The sequence below is a fragment of the Euphorbia lathyris genome, chromosome 6, assembly GCF_963576675.1.
Source record: "Euphorbia lathyris chromosome 6, ddEupLath1.1, whole genome shotgun sequence".
NCBI lineage: Eukaryota > Viridiplantae > Streptophyta > Magnoliopsida > Malpighiales > Euphorbiaceae > Euphorbia > Euphorbia lathyris.
In genome coordinates, this window is record NC_088915.1 from 80,076,782 (window position 1) to 80,101,735 (window position 24,954).

Sequence of the window (24,954 nt, forward strand, 5' to 3'; positions counted from 1 at the left end):
ACCAAAGTGTTTATCTCAACCAATAACTTCCAGCACTGTTTCCTCAGCAGAGCAAGATTGAACTTTTGCAAATCTCTAAACCCCAAACCTTCATCCTTCTTATTCAGACACAGCCGAGACCAGCTATGCCAATGGATCGATCTTCTACCTCTCGGTTTCATACCCCGCCAAAAGGAATTCATAATCCGCTCCAGCTCTTGACATATATTTTGTTGTTCATACCCCACCAAAAATATGAGACACTTATAAATATTTTGTTGTTAATTCTGATTTTGTGTAATTTACCTAAACTTTATCATCACAATCTACACTCGGGTTATCCCCAATACAAATTTTGCAACCGAGACCATCATATTAATTTGGGATTTTCATTTTTGAAGTGGGCTTGATTTACGGCCCAAAATATGTATGGATTGGGTAAATTACACCCATGATGATTGAATTTTACTTATTCACGGTAGGCTCGTTACACTTTTAAAACGTAACATAAAAATCACATAATTGTACACTTTTTAATATTATGGTCACTAAATTTTAATTAATGTCTCAAAATTTCCATTGATGATCTTAAAATGTAAATGTCTAAGAATTAAAGTTGTTTATAACCACCTTTAATATGGAATACGCTTTTTTTTTTTTATAAAAATCACTAATTTTGGAGATTTCTCTCTCTAAACATTCACTTTCACAATTACGATTAAACAACATCTAAATATCATCAAAATAAAAAAAAAAGTTGAAGAATTAAAACTACTTAACATATAATCTACTCTTAAAATTTTCTAACGGTCAATTTGAGATATTAACATCTAGTCTCATAATGTTACAAATTGTAAAGTTGAGTGATTTTTATGTACGAGTTGAAGTTTAATAGTCATCCAGTAAAAATGATCAAAGTTCAATGGCTATAAGTATAATTTCCCTTATAGTTATTAAGAATGATATTCACATGTTCATGTTCAAGTTCAATCACCGTTGAATCTATGATTTTTTTAAATCCTACTATTATTATTTTTTTGTTACAATAAGTTTAAGACATCAAGAAGTTATTTTAACTATAAGTTTAAACTGAAAACCAATAATAATTTCCAACGCACTTTATTATTAAATGTAAGTTGCGAAGATTAGAACCATAGAACTTAATGGATACATAACGCTCACTGATAACTTTTAATTATATTAATCTTTAATAATAAGAAGATAAAGTCTCGAGGCTACAAGGACTTACACGAGCATTTATACATATATATATTGATTCACATATAACGATTCCAACAATGACAACGGGAATCGAATACAAATAGGAACATTTAATTAGATAAATTTCTAAATGGTTTACTAGTTATGAACCATTAAAATGACATATCAGTTAGCTTCAGACGTATCAATTGGTCTTGGACTAGAGTAGAATTTCGTCATTTTCGGTGCAGAGGAGATAACCGACATGCTGCTGAAGAAGCGGAAGGTTTTGGTTGTGGTCATAAGTGTACATCAAAGGAACCATTCTTGCAAGATTAAGACAAGATTTAGAGTAAGTTGTGGATGAAAAAGGAGTTGTTGAAAACAAAGATTCTTGGTTAAGCTTTTTCCAAGAATCAGAAATCATCTGAATCACTTTCTTTCTTGCATAATCTTCTGAACATCCTTTGTTTTCTTTCATGTAGAAGTCTAGGTATGATCCATCATAACCATCTTGATTCTCATCCTGAGATGCATATTAATATATTAGTTAATCAATAAACTTTGTAGGTTTGAAATTAATTGGCTTAATTTAATATATGAGGATAAATAGGTTTTTCTATCGAGGAAGTCAACAAGTCCTGGACTACTCAGGAGATAGTGCTGATGTGTCACCACTTGAATAGTCCTGAACCAGTTTGATACTACGTTATTATTAAAAAAAAAACAAATTCCTTTCTTTTTGTATACCATAAACATCATTTTTGGATCTTAGAGCATCTATGACCTCCTCTTTAACTCTTAAGTTAAAATTTAAAGAGAGTTTTAGAACATCTCTAATAGACTCTTAGTCTACTTTCTAAAATAATTATGTAAATAATCGAATCTTAATGATTTAAGAGTATTTCCGAGAAAGTTCTAGTTCACTCTCTCAAAATAATATAAACAATTCTTAGTGATTTGAAGAGTGACTAAGGTGCTGTTTGATAAAACTGAAAATTAAGTGCTGAAAAAATAAGTACTGAATTTTAAGTGCTGAAATTTATAAGTGCCAAAAGTATTGAATGATATAAATTTTACAAAAATATTAGTTGATAATGTTTAGCCGACCCCGAATCATTTCGGGACTAAGGCTTTGTTGTTGTTGTTGTTTATTAGTTGATAATGTTTAATTTAAAATGTTAAGTTAAATATTTTGACTTGTCAAAATAAGTGATTTTTAACTTAATTAACTAATTTAAGTGGTGGAGAAACAACGTTATCAAACACACTTAAATTAAATAAGTGCTTAATATTTTAATTTAAGTAATTAAGTGTTTTATCAAACAAGGCCTAACACATTTCATTTCCAACAATACTCCTCGTATTCGCCTCTTATCTACTATTTTATTATTAAAATTAGTAAATATTGTTATATTTACCAATAGTGAGAGAAGAGTGACTATGCAATAATAAATTATTAATAAAAAATGAAATAAGAAGCACTATGATATGAGCTCCTCAATAATAAAGATGATGGAGAAACTATTGGAGTTGGTTTTTAACTCTCTCTCTACAAATTTTAACTTAAGAGCCAACTAAGAGACGATTGGAGATGCTATGAGAGTCACTAATATATATCATCTCCAACAATAGATCTCATATTCACCCATTATTTATTATTTTATTATTAAAATTATTAGTTATTGTTATATTTACCAATAGTGAGAGAAGAGAGACTCTCTATTAATAGAGAAGATGGAGGGGCTCTTAATGATTTGAGGAGCCACTGAGAGGTTGTTGGAGTTGACTTTTAACTCTCTCTCCTCAAATTTTAACGTAAGAATCAAACTAAAAGAATATTGGAGATGTCTTAAAAACTAACTCCAATAGCCTCTGAGTAACTTCTCAAATGACTAACAACTTTTTTATCCTTTCTATTGTTGATGAGCCTCTCTCTCCACTCATAGTCTACTTCTTATTCCATTTTTTTATTAATTTATTATTGACGAGTCTCTTTCCTTTCACTATTGGTAAATATAATAATACTTAATAATTTTAATGGATAAGGTACTAAAATAGGTCTATGGTTTTTGGAAAGTATTAATTTAGCCTCCATGTACAAAATAACACCAATATAAGCTTAACGTTTAAAAAATGGTATCCATTTAGACCTTAAGAAAGGATTGGACAAGTCATTCCTATTACTCTGTTAAGTTCTGATTTCTCCCTTCACGTACAATTGACAGAACTTAACGGAGTAATATCAATGATGTGCCTCGTTTCATTATTGAGGCCTAAATTGGTACCATTTTTTAAACATTAAGCCTATATTGGTGCTATTTTATACGTGGAGCCTAAATTGATACTTCCCCAAAAACCATCGACCTATTTTGATACCTTATCCCTAATTTTAATGATAAAATAATAAATAATGATTATTGTTGGAGATGATATGTATTAGTTACTCTCACATCACTAAAGTGAATCGTTTATATTATTTTTAGAAAGCGGACTAAAATCTTTTGTGTTATTTTCTTTATTAACTCGATCCAAATCCATTTATTAATTTACTAAAGTAGTTGTGAATATGGAATTTACCTTGGCACTTCCCAAATCATCCCAGAGCCTAAGAATTGTAGCAGCAGAAGATACAATGGCAGGATTATCATTAATGAAATCTGTAGCTTCTGAGGTTGAACCATGGCCTAGCATAAAGAAAATGTGAAGTAAAACCACATAAACACCAGAACTAACAATACCATTCTGCAAGTACTCTTCTGCATTTGGTGTTTTCCCTGAAATAAACCATCTCGCTTCTACCAGAAATGCTTTGCACAAAGTTCCCCACTGCAATTATTTTCAACAAATTAATGTTTAGGTGATCTTCCGAGTTCTTGATCCGGTAAATTGCACTGACGTTCACTGAAGTTTTATGATATGTTTCGTAAAAGTCACTGAACTTCATTTTCTTTGCTTTCGATTTCAATGTGTATACAAACTCATAAGAATATTGATATGGTGCGAAAGACAGTTAATTACATACCAACTAAGTGCCACATCAGACAATTGGTGATTTGCACCTGGTCAGTGACTGACCTGATGAATTTGGTCAGTCACCTTTAGACCTAGGAGATGTGAATTTAAGCTTTACGATGGTTTTAATCTCCACCATAGGATTTTAATAAGCTTAAATCTAATGGTGACTGATCCAATTCACCTAGGTGAAAATTACTACATCAGACAATAATGTGATTGTTTTACAAAAATTTCGAGGCTGATTACATGTTGCCTACCATGTCAGCTATAAAAGTCTAACATGTGGCAATGATGTTTAGTTGGCATATAGTTAACTGTGTCATGTTAATATTCCTGTGAGTTTTTATACACGAATAGACCCGAATGACTTGGAATCCAATGTGAAGTTCCGTATTTTTATTGAAAGAAAATGAAATTCAACAACCTTTGTAGAAACAGATTTAAACTTCCATAACTGTCGGTGTATTTTACAGTGTTTTCTTCAAAAAAAATATGATGAATACCGTTTTGCGCAGAGAATCTACGGGGTTACAACCATGCTGTTTGTAGATCTTGTAGCTGATTTCATTGGTGACTTTGTCAAGAGCTTTGAAGCATATTCTCATGCAGTCTGGTAGTTGTTCAGCTGCAGCTATGTCCCATCTATCAATATGGTCGCCAAAAGAAATGAGTATTGAGGGCACATTTCGTCAATGAAAATAATTTAAAGTCATCTTGATATTTTTGGGGATAAATTACATACGTGGTGTACAACTTTTGTTTTGTTTCACATTTTGGTGTACAACCTTCAATTTTGCACATAAAAATGTACAACCTTATGGTAACCTTCCACTAAAGTGTACAGTCGTTAATTCTAACCGGTCAATGCAAAGTCAATGTACCACGTCAGTAATTTGACCTCTCTAAAAGTCAAAATTGCTAACGTAGCACGTTGACCGGTCAACTTTTGACTTTTTTGGATGTCAAATTGCTGACGTGGTACATTGACTTCACGTTGACCCTTCACAATTACCGACTGTATAATTAAGTGAGAAATCACTAAAAGGTTGCACAATTTGTGTGCAAAATTAAAGGTTGTACACCAAATTTTGAAATAGGGCAAATATTGTACACCATGTATGTAATTTATCCTATTTTTAGCGACGAAATGTCAATGTGTGTTTGTGAAAGTTTGAAATTGCGCATTTTAAGCATTATATTATACATCTTACAATGTGCAATTTCTGTCCTTTCAGGCATTGACGAATGTTGTTCCTAAAAGAAATGAGTATTGAAGGTGCATAATATTGGCAACAAAATAATTAAAAAGTCGTCCTGATATTATTTTTACGACGACTTTTAAGGTGTGTTTGGTAAGGCTTGAAATTCCGCATTTCAAACATTTTATTCACATGTTTCAAAATGCGCAATTTTTTTTCCTATCAAACATCTATTAATATTGTTGCTAAAAAATGAGTATGGAGGACCTACAAACATTGTCAACAAAAATAATTGAAAGTCATGTCAATAATTGGCTACACCTTTTAAAGGTGTGCTTGATAAGTAGATTGGAAGGAGAATGATGGAAATTATATATTGACATAATACATAGTAAAAAATTTGATTGACTCACTAAACTTTCAAAGTGTTCTGATAACCCCCCTCAACTTATTAAAATGTTTCAATAGCCCACTAAACTTACTTAAAATGTAATCAATTAAGCACTCGGTTGTAAATAAGTAAATTGCATGAAACAAAATGTGTGTGCATGTGCCTTGAAAAAGTTGAACAATCAAGGCCAATGGTATGAGGTTCTAATATCAAAGATGATATGTTTTACAACTGAGCAAGTAAAAACTTCATTTTTAATATGTTTTAATGTATATTATGTGAATTCTCTAATAATATTTTAAGACGTGTGCAACACACATTCCCCATTTAATAATATGTTTCTAACAACTGTGTTGTTAGAATTCAAAATAGTAACAAAGACATATTTAAATCAATATATAATAATTATATAAATAAAAAATATTCAAAGTTCACATATATAAAAAAAATCTAACTTATTTTTTTTTTTACTTTAAACATTATTTTTGGATTTCCATTAACTAGAAGCCATTAGATCTCTCAATGTTATTTAAATTATTTAATGAAGAATATTAAAAAAAAACAATTTTGGGATAGAAATCTTATTGAGAAAAGAAACATATTTTGTAAAAATATGATATAATAATTTTCAAAATTAAACACATATAAAAGATTTTTCATGAAAAGTTCTAAAAAATGTGTTTTTATGTTTTTCATAAAAAAATTTAAGCAATGACTTTTTTTTTATGACATTTTAAACAAATTGAGGGAGCTACCGAGATACTTTAAAAGTTCAGGAAACTAATCAATTTTTTTAGACAAGTTCATGAGATAAATAATATATTAAGCCGTATATATTTAAGGCAGGGCCGGCCCTGTGCCTAAGCCAGACGTGCACCGGCCTAGGATTCAGGACTGGAGGGGCCCAAAAAAATATTTAATAGACCTATATATGTATGAAGTAAAAATAAATTTTATACTTATATTAATACCATTTAGGCTTTAAAGTGCCCAAATAATTGATATTTTAAACTTACAAATTCCCAATTGATGTTTTTGGATATAGGTTGACAGTCAATTTAAAAAAAATTGTGAAATATCTTTTTGGTTTTGGATAAACAGAGATATTTGGCGAACGTAATAACATATACCGTACAATTATAAATAAAATATTTTTTGTTTATCATTTATTGAAATATATTTAAAAAAAACTGCGTATAAATTTTATATTAAAAGGGCCGTTATTTCTAATTTCGCCTAGGACTTATAAATTGTCAGTAACAACTCTAATTTAAGGCATTTATTGTTCTTGAATATCCTTAAAATGCGGTTATTTCCATACTTTTTGCGACACATGTTATCCTCATAAAAGATATGCGGTTATTTCCATACTTTTTGCGACACATGTTATCCTCATAAAAGTGACATGTCACAAAATATATGGTGGAAGACCCACTCTTTAAATATGCACATTGAAAAGATTTAAAATGATCTCAAACTAAACTATGTTGACATGACATGATCATGACAATTCCAAATCAAACTACTCTAGAACCACAATCACTGTAGAAAGTTTCATTTTTAGTGTAGATATGTAAGTTGGAATCCCCTTTCAGTCCTCCCTATCAAATTATCTAAAATGAAAATTTCTATATATCTAGGACCACAACCACTGCAGAAAGTTTCCTTGTGTAGGTACGTAAGTTGGAATGCACAATTTCCATAATTTCCCTTTCAATCCTCCCTACCAAGTTATCTAAAATGAAAGTTTCTATTATCCAGGACCACAACCACTGTAGAAAGTTTCATTTTTAGTGTAGATACATAAGTTGGAATCTATAGTATCCATCATTTTCCCATCAATCCTCCCTATCAAGTTATCTAAAATGAAAGTTTCTCTGTATCTAGGACCACAACCACTGTAGAAAGTTTCCTTGTGTAGGTACGTAAGTTGGAATGTAGAGTTTCCATCATTTTCCTTTCAATCCTCTCTATCAAGTTATCTAAAATGAAAGTTTTTATTATCTAGGATCACAACCACTGTAGAAAGCTTCATTTTTAGCGCAAATACGTAAGTTGGAATCCACAGTTTCCATAATTTCCTGTTAAATTCTCCTAATAAGGTAAAATGAGAGTTTCAATAATGTACATACCTATCAATAATTTGGGTGAATAGAATGAGTTGATGAAGAGTGCCATGGACATCAAAAATATCATCAATTAAGTAGATGAAAGAGATGGATTTTGTAAGATCAATTCTTTGCTCCGACAAGTTTGGTTGATTGAGGATTGCCATGGCCCATAAATGCCATTTTATTGGTTCATTTCTTGCAAATTTTAGCTCCTTGGATACCCCAATTTCTTCCCACCACCTAAGAATAGTAATAAAAAAATCCCACTTTTATTTTTAATCCAATCATGAAAATTTAAATTTGTAAATAAATTTTGAGGAATTAATTCATTCCAAGTGGAGCCTTTGTATGATCAAATTTTTCCTATTTTTATTTAAATAAAAAAAATATTTTTTCAATGTATTTAGATATTCATCATACAAAGGCTCTGCTTGGAATAAATTAATTGATATACTTTTCAATTTTTCAAAATCTATTCCAATCTTTTAATCAAAGTTCAAGTGGCTAATAAAAGATTAATCTGCCTTTTGAGCCAAGTTTATAGAGATTCTGATGTATTAAACCTAAAAATATCATGTCACATGCAAATTAAACCAACAACGATTTTTAACCAAGTTTGATTTTAGGATTGGTTACATATAGATATCCTATGGTTTCGCTGAGTACAGATGGGTATCTGTGGTTTTTTTTTTGTTTTTTTTTTTTTTTTTGCAAATGCAACCTTATGGTTTATAAAATTTTGCATTTGAGTTTATTTTGTCAGAATTTGGCCGATAACGATATCGAAATTAAAATTTTCAGGAGTTAAATGATATTTTAAGCAACTTTAATTCTGCAACTTTTTAGGTTTGAAGTCATTTAGGTGTTGTTTTTTAATGCGAGAGAAAGTTAATGTTTAGAGAGAAAAAACTCCAAAAATTATGATTTTCAAAAATTAAAAATATGGTTTCATAGTAAATACTAAACAATTTTAATTCGTCGTTATCGGCCAAATTTGGCAAAGTAAAAAAATGCAAAATTTTGCAACCAGAGAGTTATGTTTGTAAAAAAAACCGCAGATACCGATCTGCAAATCGGGGAAACCACAAGACATATATATATATATATATATATATATATATATATATATATATATATATTAACCCTTGATTTTATCCTACTAGTTAGAGGTTCAATGGAAAAAAATCCTCTGTCCCGAATTTCCTGTCCCCTTCTCTGTCCCCCATTCAATTTTTGACACGTGTCCCTTTAACTACACTTTAACCAAAGTTAAGTATATCTAACCATAGTTAGTAGCAATAAAGTAAGATAAAAGGGACATATGTCAAAAATTGAATGGGGGACAGAGAAGGGAACAGGGAATTCGGGACATAGGATTTTTTTGCAGGTTCAATATATTTAATTATAATTAATGGGAACTATTAAGGAATTTATTAATAGGTAAATTATATTCTTGATCCTTAAACTATAACACTACTAATATTATGATCCCTAAACTTCGTTTCATACCATAAAGATTCTTGAACTTTATATTAAAATTCAAATCAACAAAAACCGGTAACGAAATGATGAAAGTAAAATAAGTATTTGATGCGTAATTTTTGTTATATGCATGATGTTAATCACAATTACCTTGATATTTGAAGAATTTCTTGTTTGTATTGAGATTGAACCATTTTGAGATCAAAGTTGGCAATATCTTGAACTTCTTTACTCCATTTATAAGGACCTTCTTCAAAATTTTGAGCCATGAATCTTGGCAAGCTTTTGTGATGTGGATGGTCAATTGTATTTTTCACTTGAGGATATTCGAAACGTTTCATCCATGAAATTAAAACATTATAACTATAATTTCTTGCTTCATCAAGGATGTAATCTTCTCCACCAATACTCAATTGTGAAGCTTCATATAATTCCATAACTCCTTTAATGTCATCATTTAGATTTTGCTTGAATCTTCCATCTTTGTCTTTCAACTTATCCAACAAACCTATACCGTTTCCAATAAAAAAAATGAGGCTAGTTTCAAGACATAATGAAAAAAACTGTTTTTGGGTTTTAGTAGGGTTGTAAAAGAACCCATCAGCTTATAAGCAGTTTGATGTTTAATTCGATAAAAGCTCAACCGTGTTTGACTCGATTTAAGCATGATGAAACCCGATTCAAAAACTCGCGAGCAGACACGATTATAGGTTCATGAACAAACTCGATTATGTAATGTCCATGAACACGTTCGTGAGCAAACCTTGTTCGGTTATTTGTTTAATAATATGTTTCTATAGAAGGAAAATGTAAAACATCGTAGTTTTATCTAAACTTTGATGTTATAGGTTTCAAAATTATGTAGTTTTGTGTTAAGAAAATAATGAACATACTTAATGAGTTGTTCGCGAACGAAGTTCATGTACATAATTAACAAGCTGCTCACGAGCAGCTCTTCGAGCTTATCAATTTTTTAAAGAGCGGAGTATGAACAGGCTAAAGCTCGACTCGACTCAATTACCTAGTTTTAGGTATCAGCTCAAGTTTTTTTAAATCATGGTCTCTTAATAGAGTATTAGAGTCACTTAGACCAAGTTGTCCATGTGTTCAAATATTGACAACTTTATTTAATTGGATTTCAACACATAGTAGTGTCCACATTACATACCAAATGTTGTTTATTAGGCATGTTATATAAAATTTATGGAACTGCCTATATTGGTAGATACTTCACTAATTTTGACATGTCATGTGACAAATATTACATACCAAACAATAGATTAAAGCAAAGAACAATAGTTTGAATACGAGTTAAATAACAATAGTTTGAATACGAGTTAAATAACAATCTCTTATATGAATGGAATAAGATATTAAAATAGGCTAAAAATTTTGGTGAAGTATCAATTTAGGCTCCACATACAAAACAACATCAATATAAGCTTAACGTTTATAGTGGAACGTGAGACGTCATTCATATTATTCCGTTTTTAACGGAATAATATGAATGACGTGTCAAATTTCGTTATCGATAGCTAAATTATTATTCTTTTCTAAATGTTAAGTCTACATTGATGCTATATTTTGACCTTGTTTGGTAAATAGCGTTTTGGGATAAAAAGAGCGGTTTTGACCAATTTTAGAGGTTTGACTACTGAAACCGCTGATTGGAGTATTTGGTGGAGAGAGGTTTGGGAGAGAGTTTTGAGATGAAAACGCTAATTTAGAAAAAGCTCTTAAAAGGAGCTTTTTCAATTAGCGTTTTGAAATATTAAAATTAATAGACTTCTTTAACCCTAATAGATAGATTCCCTCTTCTCCTGCGCCAAAATTAATGTCCTTATTCGTCTTTTTGCACAAACCGCTATTATCAATCAGCTAATTTTTACCAAACAGGTCTACACAAACAGCTAGTCAAATCAACTAATATAATCAGCTAACAGCTAACCGCTAATGTAATCAGCTAACAGCTAATTCCCAAATAGGGTCTTTATATATAAAATCTAAAAAAATCTTAAATCTATTTTGTAAAAAAAAAAAAAATGACGCGCGCTATATGAACAGGAGTTGGTAGATAATTGTACTATAGCTTGTAGAATTCACTGGTGCAAGAGCCAATTTATTTTGTTTTTTTAAGATAAGTAATTGGAACCAACTCATACAAAATACAAAAGGTACACTTTGGGTAAATTACATTTCGGCCCTTTTACTTTTTTCTTATTTTCATTATTTCTCTTGAATTTTAAAAGCTAACATTACGGATTCTAAACTTTATATTTTACTAATATAATGACTTCTGTGTCACTCACCGAGTCAAAATACATATGAAAAAAATAAAAAATAAAAAAAATTTAGAATCATATTTCTCATAGAATCATAATTTTTGTTTTCAATCACTATTTTCGAAAAAAAAAATTCTTCAAACCAAACAGTATCTAAATAACATAAAAATAAAAAATTTTAAAAATTAAAATTATTTATGATATTATTTCCATCTCAGCAGTTCTACAATAGAGGATTACATGCTATTGGAGAGGTTATATTAACCAATTGTAAAAGTGATCACTATGTTAGTAATATTCAAAGTTTAAAAATTATAATGTCCAGTTTTAAAGTTCCGAGAGTATGATAAAAATAAAAATAAAGTACGGGGACCATAAATGTAATTTACCTAAACAAGTATGAGAATTATGTCACTATGTATACATGTGAAGTGAAGTACCTAATAATATGTATATAACATAATATCATGGTATGACATGCTTAGAACCATGTAAAGCGTATTGTGACGAAACACTTCACGTCCAAGATTACGTTCAGGATCATTAGAAAAAATCTTAAAGATAAAGAGCGAAACAAAGAATATAACTACGGTGTAAACAAAGAGTAAGCATTATAAAATCCCACCAAACTTCATTTTTAAATATTAAATGTGATCCAATTTTGCATTTTATTTCTTCAATAATCATTTTAACCAGGTTATTGAAATAACAGTCTTCGAAACACATAAATTTTACATGTGGATTAAATTTGTTAAAAGAATCAGATGTCATCAAACCCAATCATAAGAAATATGATTCTATGAGAAAATAGTGATTGAAATACATAAACATGTTCGATTCTAATGTCATTTTTTATATATATTTTAATCCACCTAGAAAATAGGTATAATATATCTCTAGCCGTGCCTTTTAAACTTTAAAATATTACAATTAACTCATTCAATTTGCTTATTTGAACCAAATAACCCCTCAAATATGTTAATATTTATGATTTTGCCCTTTTGTTAATGTATCAGTAGATTAGTTAGATGTAGCAACCGATATTTTGGATCTCTCTTGTTTCTGATGTAATATTATGTTGAATGTTTTTTTTTTAGGGATTATTTGTTCCAAATAAGCAACTTGAGAGGTTATTTGTCCTAAATAAGTAAGTTGAAGAGGTTAGTCGCAACGTTTTAAAGTTCAGAGATTAGTTGCAGTTTTTGGACAACTTGAGGAGGCTGGAGATGTATTAGGCCTAGAAAATATGTTTAACATGTCGTCCACGTATCTATTTCGGTGACTGTTATTGTCTTAATCCGATAAAAAATACTATATGAGAAATCAAATGCAAAGTTGGATGATTTCTTCCATTAAAAAACGAAGTTCTATGACATCACTGTTCCATTAATGATACTTGAAAGAGCATGAATGCAATACTAAACCCGACAAAACATTGAATACAAAAGACTCTAATACTACGTAAACAACCAGTGGCAGAGCCAGCCCAGGGATCGGGGGGGCTCCGGCCCCCAGCTCCACCCTTAAGTAAAATCGGTTTGGTACTTGATAACCCCCCTAATTTTAGTTTATTAAGACGTGTTTGTAATGTTATTTCAATAATTTAAGATGGTTGGGTTGGTTAAAACGCATTTTTTGTTATAAAAGGTCATAGAGTTCAACCCCCAAAATTACCACAAACTATAGAACTAAATTTAGCTCCCAGATATGAAATCCTGATTCCGCTGCTGTAAACAACTACTGTAAACAACCACGTAACTCACCCGAAAAACAACCTCAAATGAAGTAGAAAGAAAAGAAAGTAGAAAACGAACCAGCAGAAGGAAGAAAGTAACCCTGTTGTCTCAGTAGACGAAACCGAAGGGTGATTTCATGGAGATTAAAGCCATCAAAACAACAATTTGTTGTATGATAATTATTATATTCCCTTTTCAAGATCTCATCAATTTCATCTTCAAAATGATAATCAATTCCCAGCCGTTGGATTGCATCAACCATAGCCAAGCTTTCTTTAACTGTTGATGAATCTTGCATCATCATCATATGCTTGAGTGCTCCCAACTTTTTGTCAAGCTTAGTGCAAGAATCATCCTGTTTGAGGACAAAAGAATCATTATTTTGCACTGTATTTTTGTGGGAAATGGTCCATTTTTTAGGAGTTTTAAGGTTGGATTTGATGTCTAGATGGTTTTGTTTAGTAGTTATGGATTGAGATGGAGAAATTTTGCATGTGATGAATGCTTTGTATGATGAAGCCATTGTGTGGGAAAGGGATATAGTTTTAGGAATCAACTATGGGTATATATAGACAAGTGTTCAAAAAACCTATCTGTAGGCCCCATCATGCAGGCATCTAGTCGACTAGACGAGTGGTGGAAGAAACCGGGTCAAAGGGGCAACACCGAAGCAAAGAGAAGGCTCTTTATGTGCAGTACAGAACCACACGCCGTGCAGCTCTTTTGAAAAGCTCCTGATCCTCATTTTGGTAATCCACACGCGGTGAGGGAATCCCATACGCCGTGTGGACTACCAAAATCAGTAGCTATTTTTCGGATTAAAAGCTCACACATCGTGTGGACTTTTAAAATGTTGTAAAAGATCAATCTTGTCCCTCACTCCAGCTTTCCCCTAATTACAACTTTACCACCCCTTATTTATAACACACGCCCCTTTTACATATATCTCATTTTATCCTTTAAGTTTCATCTATTTTAATTGTATGCATTTATCCTTTTATGCAATTTCATCTTTAGGTTTAGAGATGATATAAATTCATCTCTTTCATATATAATGTTTAACTTTTCACTTGTAATGTTTAACTCACTCGTTATTAATCTGTATCATTTGGTATCAGAGTTGATCATTTTTCTAATAACGGAGACTTCTTCGGTAATGGTTCAACCGAGTTTTTCACAAGCATTAAGGGAATTTGCAGCGAAGAGCCTTGAAAATGGCAATCCAAATTTAAAGAAATAGATTTTAAGGGAAAAGATTTCCAGCATTATGTCACACCACGTAGAAAGAAATAAGATACGTCATCCGAGCAGAACACGATAAAGGAAGTTGAATCAAAAGGATCCTCCATCTCATCTAATTCAACGTACATCCGCCATCGTGTCTATTCTGAATAGTTTCAGAATAAACCAAGGGACGCTATTATTAACGCCGTTAAAGTTAGTAACCAATGCACTTAAATGACACTTAATAGTCGTTAAAGGCATATACAATGAGACCATTCAGATATAATATTATTAATGACAGAAAGTTACAAAAATCTATATAAATACCCTTATTTTAAGGTATTCTAAGGATATTAACTAATTCTCTTAAACTTTATATTTTATTAATATAATGACTTTTGTGTCACTGAACCAAGTCAAAATACATATAAAGATCTCAAAAAAAAAAAAATCTAAAAGTTAAAATTATTTAGAACCATATTTCTCATAGAATCATGTTTTTCGATTTCTAGAATTATTATTTTCGAAACTTTTTCACTTCGAACCAAACAGTATATGAATAATATAAAAACCAAAAAGTTGAAGAATTAAAATTATTTATAATATTATTTTCATCTTAGTAGTTTTATAATAGATGGTTACATGCTATTGAAGAGGTCGTATTGACCAATGTAAAAGTGATCATTATATAAATAGGGGACCATTTAGAATAAAAACAGGTGATCATTTAGAATTTTTGAAACTTCACGGGACAGTGAAGTTTTGAGGTCATTGAATACAATTAGACAAAAATAGGAGGCTATTTATAGCTTTTGAAAATTTAGCGGGATAGTTGATGTTTTGGGTCATGTACAGGGAAGCAGATGTTTTTAATTAAGTGTCAAAATAGCCCTTAAATATGGCAAACAAGACCAGTTTAACTCAAATCGAAGTTTAGTTATCAACTCAATCTTTAAGTTGGTAAATTTTGATAAATTAGCTCAAATTTTATAAATTTTTAATGTTAAAACTAATTGTCTTCGGATCAATTTGTCAAAATTTACCAATTTGAAGACTGAGTTAATATCTAAATTTTAATTTGGGCTAAATTGGTCCTTACGGCTAATTTTAGGGAGCTTTTTTTATTTTAATTGAAGAGCCTTTGAACCTTAATTCCCTATTTTTTTGGTACAATCTTCTTGCTAAATTTAACCTTAACATTTTAAGGGTGCGCATATTTAGATTTAGCTGTAACGTACATATACAAACAGGTTTACCCAATAGATTTAGGGCCCGTTTGTTTTACCTACTGTTTGCTGTTGCTGGTTGCTGTTTACTGTTACGGTTTGCTGTTTGCTGTTACGGTTTGCTGTTTGCTGTTGGAAAACTGCTTTTTCAAAAAGCAGAGATTCTCTGCTTTTGTAAAAGGCTGCTTTTCGGGTGTAAAAAGCAAACAGGAGATCACTAACCAAACACCTAATGCTGCTTTTCAGTTGTAAAAGGCAAACAGGAGATCACTAACCAAACACCTAAAACTCTCCCTTTTGAAGTGAAAAGGCAAAAGGAGCCTGAAAAGGAGCAACCAAACACCCCCAATATATTTTTAATATATTTTTCTTATTTTTTTCATATCCCAACATATATTTGTGATTTGTTACTGATAAAATAACGCATATGTGAAGTGTAGATGACAAGATTCATGACCGAGAAGACAGTTTGATGAATTATTTCTCAAATTGACCCAATTTATCAATGTTAGGGGTAAAATTGGTCTTGGCTTCCAACATTAGGGGTAAAATTGCACCATTTTAGATGTTAGAAGTAAAATTGCTCCTGTCCCAAAACGTTCAGAGTATTTTTGCACCTTAATCCTATTTTATTTCTAATAAGTTACCTCAAACTTTATAATGACACTTAAATTTATATCAATAATTAATTAATGTGTCTTTAAAACGTGTAAACATTGTAATTCCTGACGTGTATATATATATATCAATCAGATATTATTCTATAGAATTAAACTTGAATGGTGAAATGAACAGTAGAATGAAATCAATTGAGATTTCAATTTGGATCTTTTCTTTTTCATTTGTGCCCTCATTTTGTTAGAATAATTACCTTCCCATCTCATCCTCTCAAAACGACGTCATCTTCATTAGTTAGTTAGTTTGTGCTTTTTTTTTTTTTTATAAAAGGCATAATCTTTCCTTTTTATATTTTAAAGAAAGCAAATATTCAACTTCTCTATTATCTCTAATTTTGGTTCTCTCTCCATCTTTATCTCTGTTTTTTAGGTTAAAGTGCAAAAATACCCTAACGTTTTATGTCAAGAGCAATTTTATCTTTAACATTTAAAATAGTGTAATTTTACATCTAACATTTGTAGCAAAAAACAATTTTATTCCTAACGTTGATAATTTGTCAATTTCAAACACTATTATAAAATACAGATATTTTTATTCCTTATTTTGCATCAATTGCATATTAAGTAATTTCATCCTTAACGTTGATAATTTGGTCATTCAAAAAAAATCTTGATGTTTTTATGTTTTTATGTTTTCAAGTTTTGTTTGTTTTTCTTTTAGGGAAAATATGTTTAAGTTTTGTTTGTTTGCAAGCCTCATGTATTGTATAATGTTTTCATAGTGTTTTTTTTTTTTTTTTTTTGCGTGCGTCAGATCTGTGTAATAATATATGTTTTCATAGTGAATTGAATACAATGTTTAATGTAATGGTTTTTTCAATCAAACTAATTATGAAGCACATGTAATTTTCTAAAAATGTTATAAAAGTTTGGGAAGATAAAAAAACATTTACAGGAGTCACTGAATTTTACATTTTTAAACACCGGTTGCAAATCAATTTTAACTAACTTCTCAAAATGACTGTTCATTATTGTTAACGCCCTCAAAATGAAAATATTTAAGAATTAAAGTTGTTCAGAACGACATTTACCATGAAACCACATTTTTTTATTTTCGAAATCACATTTTTTTAGAACTTTTTCTCTTTAAAAATTCACTTTCTCTCTCCTAACCAAACAACACTCAAATGACATCAAAACGAAATTTTTTAAAAATTAAAGTTTCTTAAAATATTATTAAAGCTTTGGATTTTTCATTTTTAGCCGTCAACGGTTATAATTATATTTTCTAAATACCCGAAGCAAAGCGAGGGATTTGTCCTAGTTGATTAATTAACAAACAATGATTATATTATTTTACTGATCAACAAATTCGATTAATCCGTTTGAGGTTAATTAAATGCTCTCTAAATGAAGACTCGAATATAAGATATCGAATATAAGATATTTAATAGGATAAAGTACCAAATTAGGTTTATGGTTTTTGGAGAAATATCAATTTAGATTCCACATATAAAATAGTATCAATATAGGCTTAACATTTAAAAAATATATCAATTTAGGCCTCAAAAACGGATTGGACACGTCATTCCTATTACTCCGTTAAGTTCTGATTTCTCCCTCCACGTACAATTGACAGAACTTAACGAAGTAACATCAATTAATTGTCTCGTTTCGTTATTGAGGCCTAAATTTGTACCATTTTTTAAACATTAAGTTTATATTAATGTTATTTTGTACGTAGAATTTAAAGTAACACTTTTCCAAAAACCATAAGCTTATTTTGGTACCTTATCTCATATTTAATTTTTCTTTTGTTTAAATGTTTTCTTTTTACTTACAATGTACGACACGGTACACATGCGACTGTCATGTTAATTATAAAGTAAAAAATGTTCAGTATGTTGCTTAATTGACAAATAATCAATTGATTTTTTCATGTGACATCAATATTTCAGTGAGTTTTTTTTTTTACATAAATTAGCTGAATAATTTTATTGGAATAAAATATAAAATTCAATAATTTTATTGAAAAATAAAATAAAATTCAACAATGATCTTATAAAACAAACTCTATACTTCAATGACTTTAGCATTATACTTTATTTACAACTCATGCGACCTTCTTACCTCTATCCCATTTTATCCTTTAAGTTTTATCTATTTAAATTGTTTGTATTTACCCTTTTATGTAATTTCATTTTTAGGTTTAGAGATGATATAAATTCATCTCTTTTATTTGTAACACTTAGTTTTTCATCAACCAAACTTGTATTTCTCTTTGAGAGCTTCTTTAGGGTTCATCCCTTTAATAATGGGGATTTTACAATTTCTATTGGTTTAACCCGTGAAATATTGGGATTCACTCCTTCTAATTTAGCTAGAGAAGAAACATCTTTACGATCAAAACTAACTCACTCGTCATTAATCTGTATCATCTCACCTAGGTGTTAAAAATCGAGAATTCGTTGTTTTGATTTTTTCTCGATTTTCATTCAAGCGTTTTTTAATCCCACATGCGTTTAACCGCTTGGGCAACTTCTAGACTGTCAAGACATCGCTTAAACCGCATAGGCGTCGATCAGAATAAAAATCATTATTTTGTTATTATTCAGTTTTGGATATTGCATGATATGATTTAAACTTCAAGAACATCGTTTCATAGTTTTTGATGAATTGTATTACTTATAGACGTTATTTCTTACTTATTTAAGTTGTTTCAATAATATAGTTATTGAAATGTTGTTGTTTCCTCATTTTTAAGAATACATATATTATCTTTCAAAAAAAAAAGAATACATATATTATAAATATACATGTTTTTTTTAAATTAAATTAAATTATATTATTATTTTTAGACAATATATGTGTTAATTGCATTTATAGAACAATTTTTTTATTAATAAATAAGAAAATAAAAAATACAAATTCGATTGATCTCTAAAAATCATGTCTGTCCAATTAGCACCTAACATTTTTTACAACCTAAATATAGACCTATTTGTGGATCCGGATATCCGTATAATGTTTAATGGACTGAGTTTGGATAAGAAAAATGTATCATGTCTAGTTTAGGCCTGTTTAAATCATTTACTTTTGTACGAGATCTAAAATTTATGAAAATAGGACCACCATACCTCGCTAGACTCAACCTATATATATGAGATACTTTCCAAATTTGCCCCTATTATTTTTAAGGAAGTGCAAATTAATTTCTAACGTACAAATTGATAAAAAAGATTCTCTGACATTTACAAACAAAATCAATTTTACTCATGCCTAACAAAAATAAATTGAATGAACTGGTTTAACTGTTATTTCAAATAACACATTATTTCAAAGAACACTCAAACCAGTCCGTTTAAATTTATGTACATTTAAACAAGTTAATTGATAAACTGAAATAGTTTCATGAATTTTGGTAACTTATTCGTAATTGTGTTAATAACATAGCAAACATATAACGCAGTTTTTTTGTCATTAACTTATATGTGACAAATAAAAAAAACCTTGTATACTACAACCTTAGTTATTAGAATTTTAGTATTTTATTTATAATTGTATTAATAATATAATTAATATTTTAAATATAATTAATATTTGAAATTTCCGATGTGACCGATAATTAACAAGTCAAAAAATGATAAATCAATATGTTCATTTCTTTTTAATGAGATTGGGGTAAAATTTATCTTACTATAAATATTAGGATACATACTTTTTTTTTTTTTTTAATAATACAAACAAATTTGGACCTTATATAATTAAAAATTAAAATTAATAACCTTGTACTGAATGATTATACCATTGACTCCATTTCTAGATATACCCATTGTCATGACTAGATATGCACAGAGGCGAAAATGACTACTCCTTAACATATGTAATAATGGGTAAATTATACCTATCGCCACTAAACGTTATCTATTTTAACATTATGACTATTAAACTTTAATTTTTAACAGTATGATCATTGAAAATTACAATTTTTAACATTGGTGACCATTGATGTTAAAAAGTGTAAGTTTAGTGGTCATGCCGTTAAGAATTGAAGTTCAGTGGACGCAATGTTAAAATGGGCGAAGTTTAGTGGTCATGGTTGTAATTTACCCTTGTAATTATATATATATATATATATATAGGAAAGAGCTCTTGTGAGAACCCTTTCTTAAGTGAGGACACTTCCTTATGGTGAGAACACTCAAAACTACGTCGTTTTGAGTATAAAAAATAAAAAAACGCTGCTTTTCATGGGGTTCAAACCCTGGACCATTCAATTACGCTGCATACTGCTTACCACTAAGCCAATTACTTATCTTGTATATTAAGTTGCGCTCTACTTATTATACCACTGTTATTGTAGCTTCTATTGTTTAATATTTGATGCATGTACTTATTAATATCGATTAAATGTGCATAATAATGAATTATTAATAAAAAAAATTCAAAAACATGCTCTAATTTCTTATTTATTTAATTCCTCTATATTTTTGTAATTTATGTTTTAAAATGTTAAGGACGATATTCTAAATATTGTTACATATGTTCTAAGCTTTATAATTTGTGTTCTAAAAATTAAGTATAATGTTTTAAAAAAAACCAGTAAATATATGGACCATTTTTACATTTGTTCTATAATATAATTTATAACTCATATTCTAAATAATATAACATATGTTCTAAAAAACATAACGTATGTTCTAAAGTTTATAGTTTGTGTTCCAAAAATTAAGTATAATGTTCTAAAAAAATCAGTAGATATCTGGATCGTTTTTCATTTGTTCCAAAAATATAATTTATAACTCATGTTCGAAAAAACATAACACATGTTCTAAAAAACATAACATATGTTCTAAAAAACATAACGTATGTTCTAAAGTTTATAGTTTGTGTTCCAAAAATTAAGTATAATGTTCTAAAAAAATCAGTAGATATCTGGATCGTTTTTTCAGTTGTTCCAAAAATATAATTTATGACTCATGTTCGAAAAACATAACACGTGTTCTAAAAAACATAACGTATGTTCTAAAAAACATAACGTATGTTCTAAAGTTTATAGTTTGTGTTCCAAAAATTAAGTATAATATTCTAAAAAAATCAGTAGATACCTGGATCGTTTTTTCATTTGTTCCAAAAATATAATTTATAACTCATGTTCGAAAAAACATAACACGTGTTCTAAAAAAACATTACGTATGTTCTAAAAAATATGGCGTACGTTCTAAACTTCATAGTTCGTGTTTTAAAAGTTAAAATATATGTTGTTTCAAAAAAAATTAAAATATATGTTCTAACATATGTTTTAAAAAATATATTTTCTTATATAACTTAAATTACAAAAATATAAGGGTATTAAATAAATAAATAAATAATTGGAGCATGTTCTTGGATTTTTTTTCTATTAATAATTCATTATTATGCACATTTTTTTTCTATTAATAATTCATTATTATGCACATTTCTTTTTTTTCTATTAATAATTCATTATTATGCATATTTAATCGATATTAATAAGTGCATGCGTCAAATATTAAACAATAGAAGCTACAAGGACAATGGTATATTAAGCAGAGCGCAGCATAATACACAAGCAAAGTAATTGGCTCAGTGGTAAGTAGTGTGGAGTGTAATTGAAGGGTCCAAGGTTTTGAATCCCATGAGAAGTAGCGTTTTTTTTTATTTTTTATACTCAAAACGACGTAGTTTTGAGTATTCTCACCATAAGGAAGTGTCCTCACCTAAGAGGAGGTTCTCACTTGATCCCTCCCCTATATATATATATATATATATATATATGGGTGAGATCCAGTGTGACAAGGGGTTAGGGTGTGACAATGAGCTTATTGTGTGACATAACAAAACTACGTAGTTTTGATGATCATTGAAAAGGGCAAGGTAACAAATTTGTAAATAAAAGGAAAGAGATGATATACAAAATTTGTAAATAAAAGGAAAGAGATGATATACAAAATTGTTTTATTTCTTTTCTTTAAAATACATTTTCCCGACATCTCTAACATCGTTTTTCGAAAAATTTTATACTATTAGACTCGTCTAAATTAGACGGTCATTTTAAGATCCCTGAAGCTCAAGTAAAAAAAAATTCCGGTGAACGGAATCCGGGTGGACGTTTTCCGGCGAGGAAAAAAATGCCCAGAAAATTCTCAAAAAAATCTAGAAAATGTAAAACATTATTCTAAGAAACTTTAATTCTTAGGTCGAAGCGGCATTTTTTACGATTTAGTCCCAATAAATCTTTTTCCTTAATTTTATCCATTTTACATGCTTCAACGATTTGTTGGGTCAAAACTGTAAGGAATCTCGCTTTGAGCCAAGAATTAAAGTTTCTTAAAATGATGTTTTAAATGTTTTAGAATTTTTTGATAATTTTCTGGCTACGTTTTTTATCCTACTTACATTGTTCCAAATCAGTGTACAATTTGTTCCAACATAATATTTACATTGTTCCAACAGAAAATTGTTTTATTTCTTTTCTTTAAAATACATTTTTCCGACATTTCTAACCTCGTTTTTCGAAAAATTTTATACTATTAGACTCGTCTAAATTAGACGGTCATTTTAAGACCCCTGAAGCTCAAGTAAAAAAAATTCCGGTGAACGGAATCCGGGTGGACGTTTTCTGGTGAGAAAAAAGTGTCCAGAAAATTCTCAAACAATTCCAGAAAATGTAAAACAGTATTGTAAGAAACTTTAATTCTTGGGCCGAAGTGGAATTTCTTACGGTTTTGACCCAATAAATTGTTGAAGGATGTAAAATGGATAAAATTAAGGAAAACGTTTTATTGGGACTAAACCGTAAGAAATCCTACTTCGACTCAAGAATTAAAGTTTCTCCAAATAATATTTTACATTTTTTGAAATTGTTTGAGGATTTTCTGGGCACTTTCGGGTTTTTTTATCGGAAAACGCCCATCTAACCGCCGGATTCCGTTGATTTGAGAATAAACCGTAAGGAATCTCATTTTGAGTCGAGAATTAAAGTTTCTCAAAATAATGTTTTACATTTTCTGGAATTTTTTGAAAATTTTCTGGATATTTTTTCTCACAGAAAAACAGATCGTCGGATTCCATTCACCGGAAATTTTTTTACCCGAGCTTCTGGGATCTTAAAATGACCGTCTAATTAAGATGAGTCCAACGGTATAAAATTTTTTGAAAAACAAGGTTGGAAAATTTGGAAAAATGCATTTTAAAGAAAAAAAATAAAACAATTTTCTTATTCCTTTTATTTACAAATTTACCACCTCCTTTTGGTTAATTATAAAATTGGTCCTTGTCACACAATAAGGCTTGTCACACCATAAGAAATGTGTCACACCTGATCTCTCCTATATATATATATATATATATATATATATATATTATCTATGGATTATTTTCAAAATAAATGCGGAGTGGTTTTACGTTTTTGCAGATCGGTACCTATGGTTTTTTTTGTTACAAACCGAACCCCGTGGTTTGCAAAAATTTTATTTTTTATTGACTTTGTCAAATTTGGCCGATAACGACCTCAAAATGCAAATTTTCAAGAATTAAAGTTATTTAGCATCATATTTGCTATGGAAACACATTATTGATTTTTCAAAATCATAATTTTTAGAGTTTTCTCTCTCTAAACATTAACTTTCTCTCTCACAAAAATCAACACCTAAATGACCTCAAACATAAAAAGTTGAAGAATTAAAGTTGCTTAAAATATCATTTAATTCTTGAAATTTTTCATTTTGAGGTTGTTATCGGTCAAATTTAGCGAAATCAACAAAAAATGAAAATTTTGCAAACCACAGGGTTCGGTTTGTAACAAAAAGAACCACATATACCGATCTGTAAAAATGTATTACTACATGCTTTAATTTGAAATTAACTCTATTGCGACCCAAAACTTCAATTATCCTTTTAAAAGTTCAAATGATCTATTTTTATCCAATTGTGTTTAATAACTCCATATTTCTTAATAGAATTTATTGGATATAAAAAAATAATAGACACGTTCCACCACGTGTCATAGTATTCGCTATGTGTTAAAAAGAAATGTCAAATAGATAAATAATTAGTAACTCTTAAAAGTTTGAAAGACCGTTAAAGTTTTGAGGTTATTAAATGCAATCGAATAAAAATAGAGGTTACCGAATATAATTAGATAAAAATAAGGGATTATTAAATAAAAATGAAAGGTAATTTAAAACTTTTAAAAGTTTATATAGAAATTTTAGGCCAAAAACAAGTTAAAGAAATGTATTAAATTTTTTTTTTAATTTATTTGATTCTCGGTTCGAGGCTCGTCAAGCATTCTTTACGTGGATTCTCTCCTAAGTAAAGTTTTTTCGTATGTAAAATGTGAACTCAAAATCTAACCAACTTGAACCCTTAATCTTAAGTTTTTTTGGTTTAAAACATATGTAATAATAACTTACTAGAAAAACTTTTTCTAATTATGTGAATTCTGTGTTTTCTTTAATAAGAAAAAA

General features: G+C 29.4%; 1 protein-coding gene across 1 annotated transcript; it reads right to left on the bottom strand.

The window, feature by feature from the left end:
- Window positions 1-1,171: 1,171 nt before the first annotated feature.
- On the bottom strand, window positions 1,172-13,847 carry LOC136233384 (probable terpene synthase 13). Its single transcript, XM_066023018.1, has 6 exons — window positions 13,477-13,847; window positions 9,531-9,888; window positions 7,920-8,138; window positions 4,701-4,839; window positions 3,760-4,008; window positions 1,172-1,705 (listed from the first exon to the last, which is right to left on the bottom strand). The coding sequence occupies exons 1-6, from the start codon at window positions 13,703-13,705 to the stop codon at window positions 1,400-1,402; spliced, it is 1,500 nt and encodes a 499-aa protein (XP_065879090.1). The 5' UTR covers window positions 13,706-13,847; the 3' UTR covers window positions 1,172-1,399.
- Window positions 13,848-24,954: the final 11,107 nt, after the last annotated feature.

What these genes read in the sequence shown, in the direction of transcription:
- LOC136233384 (XM_066023018.1), bottom strand. Translation starts at nt 13,705, where the DNA reads ATGATGATGATGCAAGATTCATCAACAGTTAAAGAAAGCTTGGCTATG. An exon ending in GAAATTCTTCAAATATCAAG is followed by an intron (nt 8,139 to 9,530) that starts GTAATTGTGATT and finishes TACTATTCTTAG; the next exon opens with GTGGTGGGAAGAAATTGGGG. An exon ending in ATGATTTGGGAAGTGCCAAG is followed by an intron (nt 1,706 to 3,759) that starts GTAAATTCCATA and finishes TATGCATCTCAG; the next exon opens with GATGAGAATCAAGATGGTTA.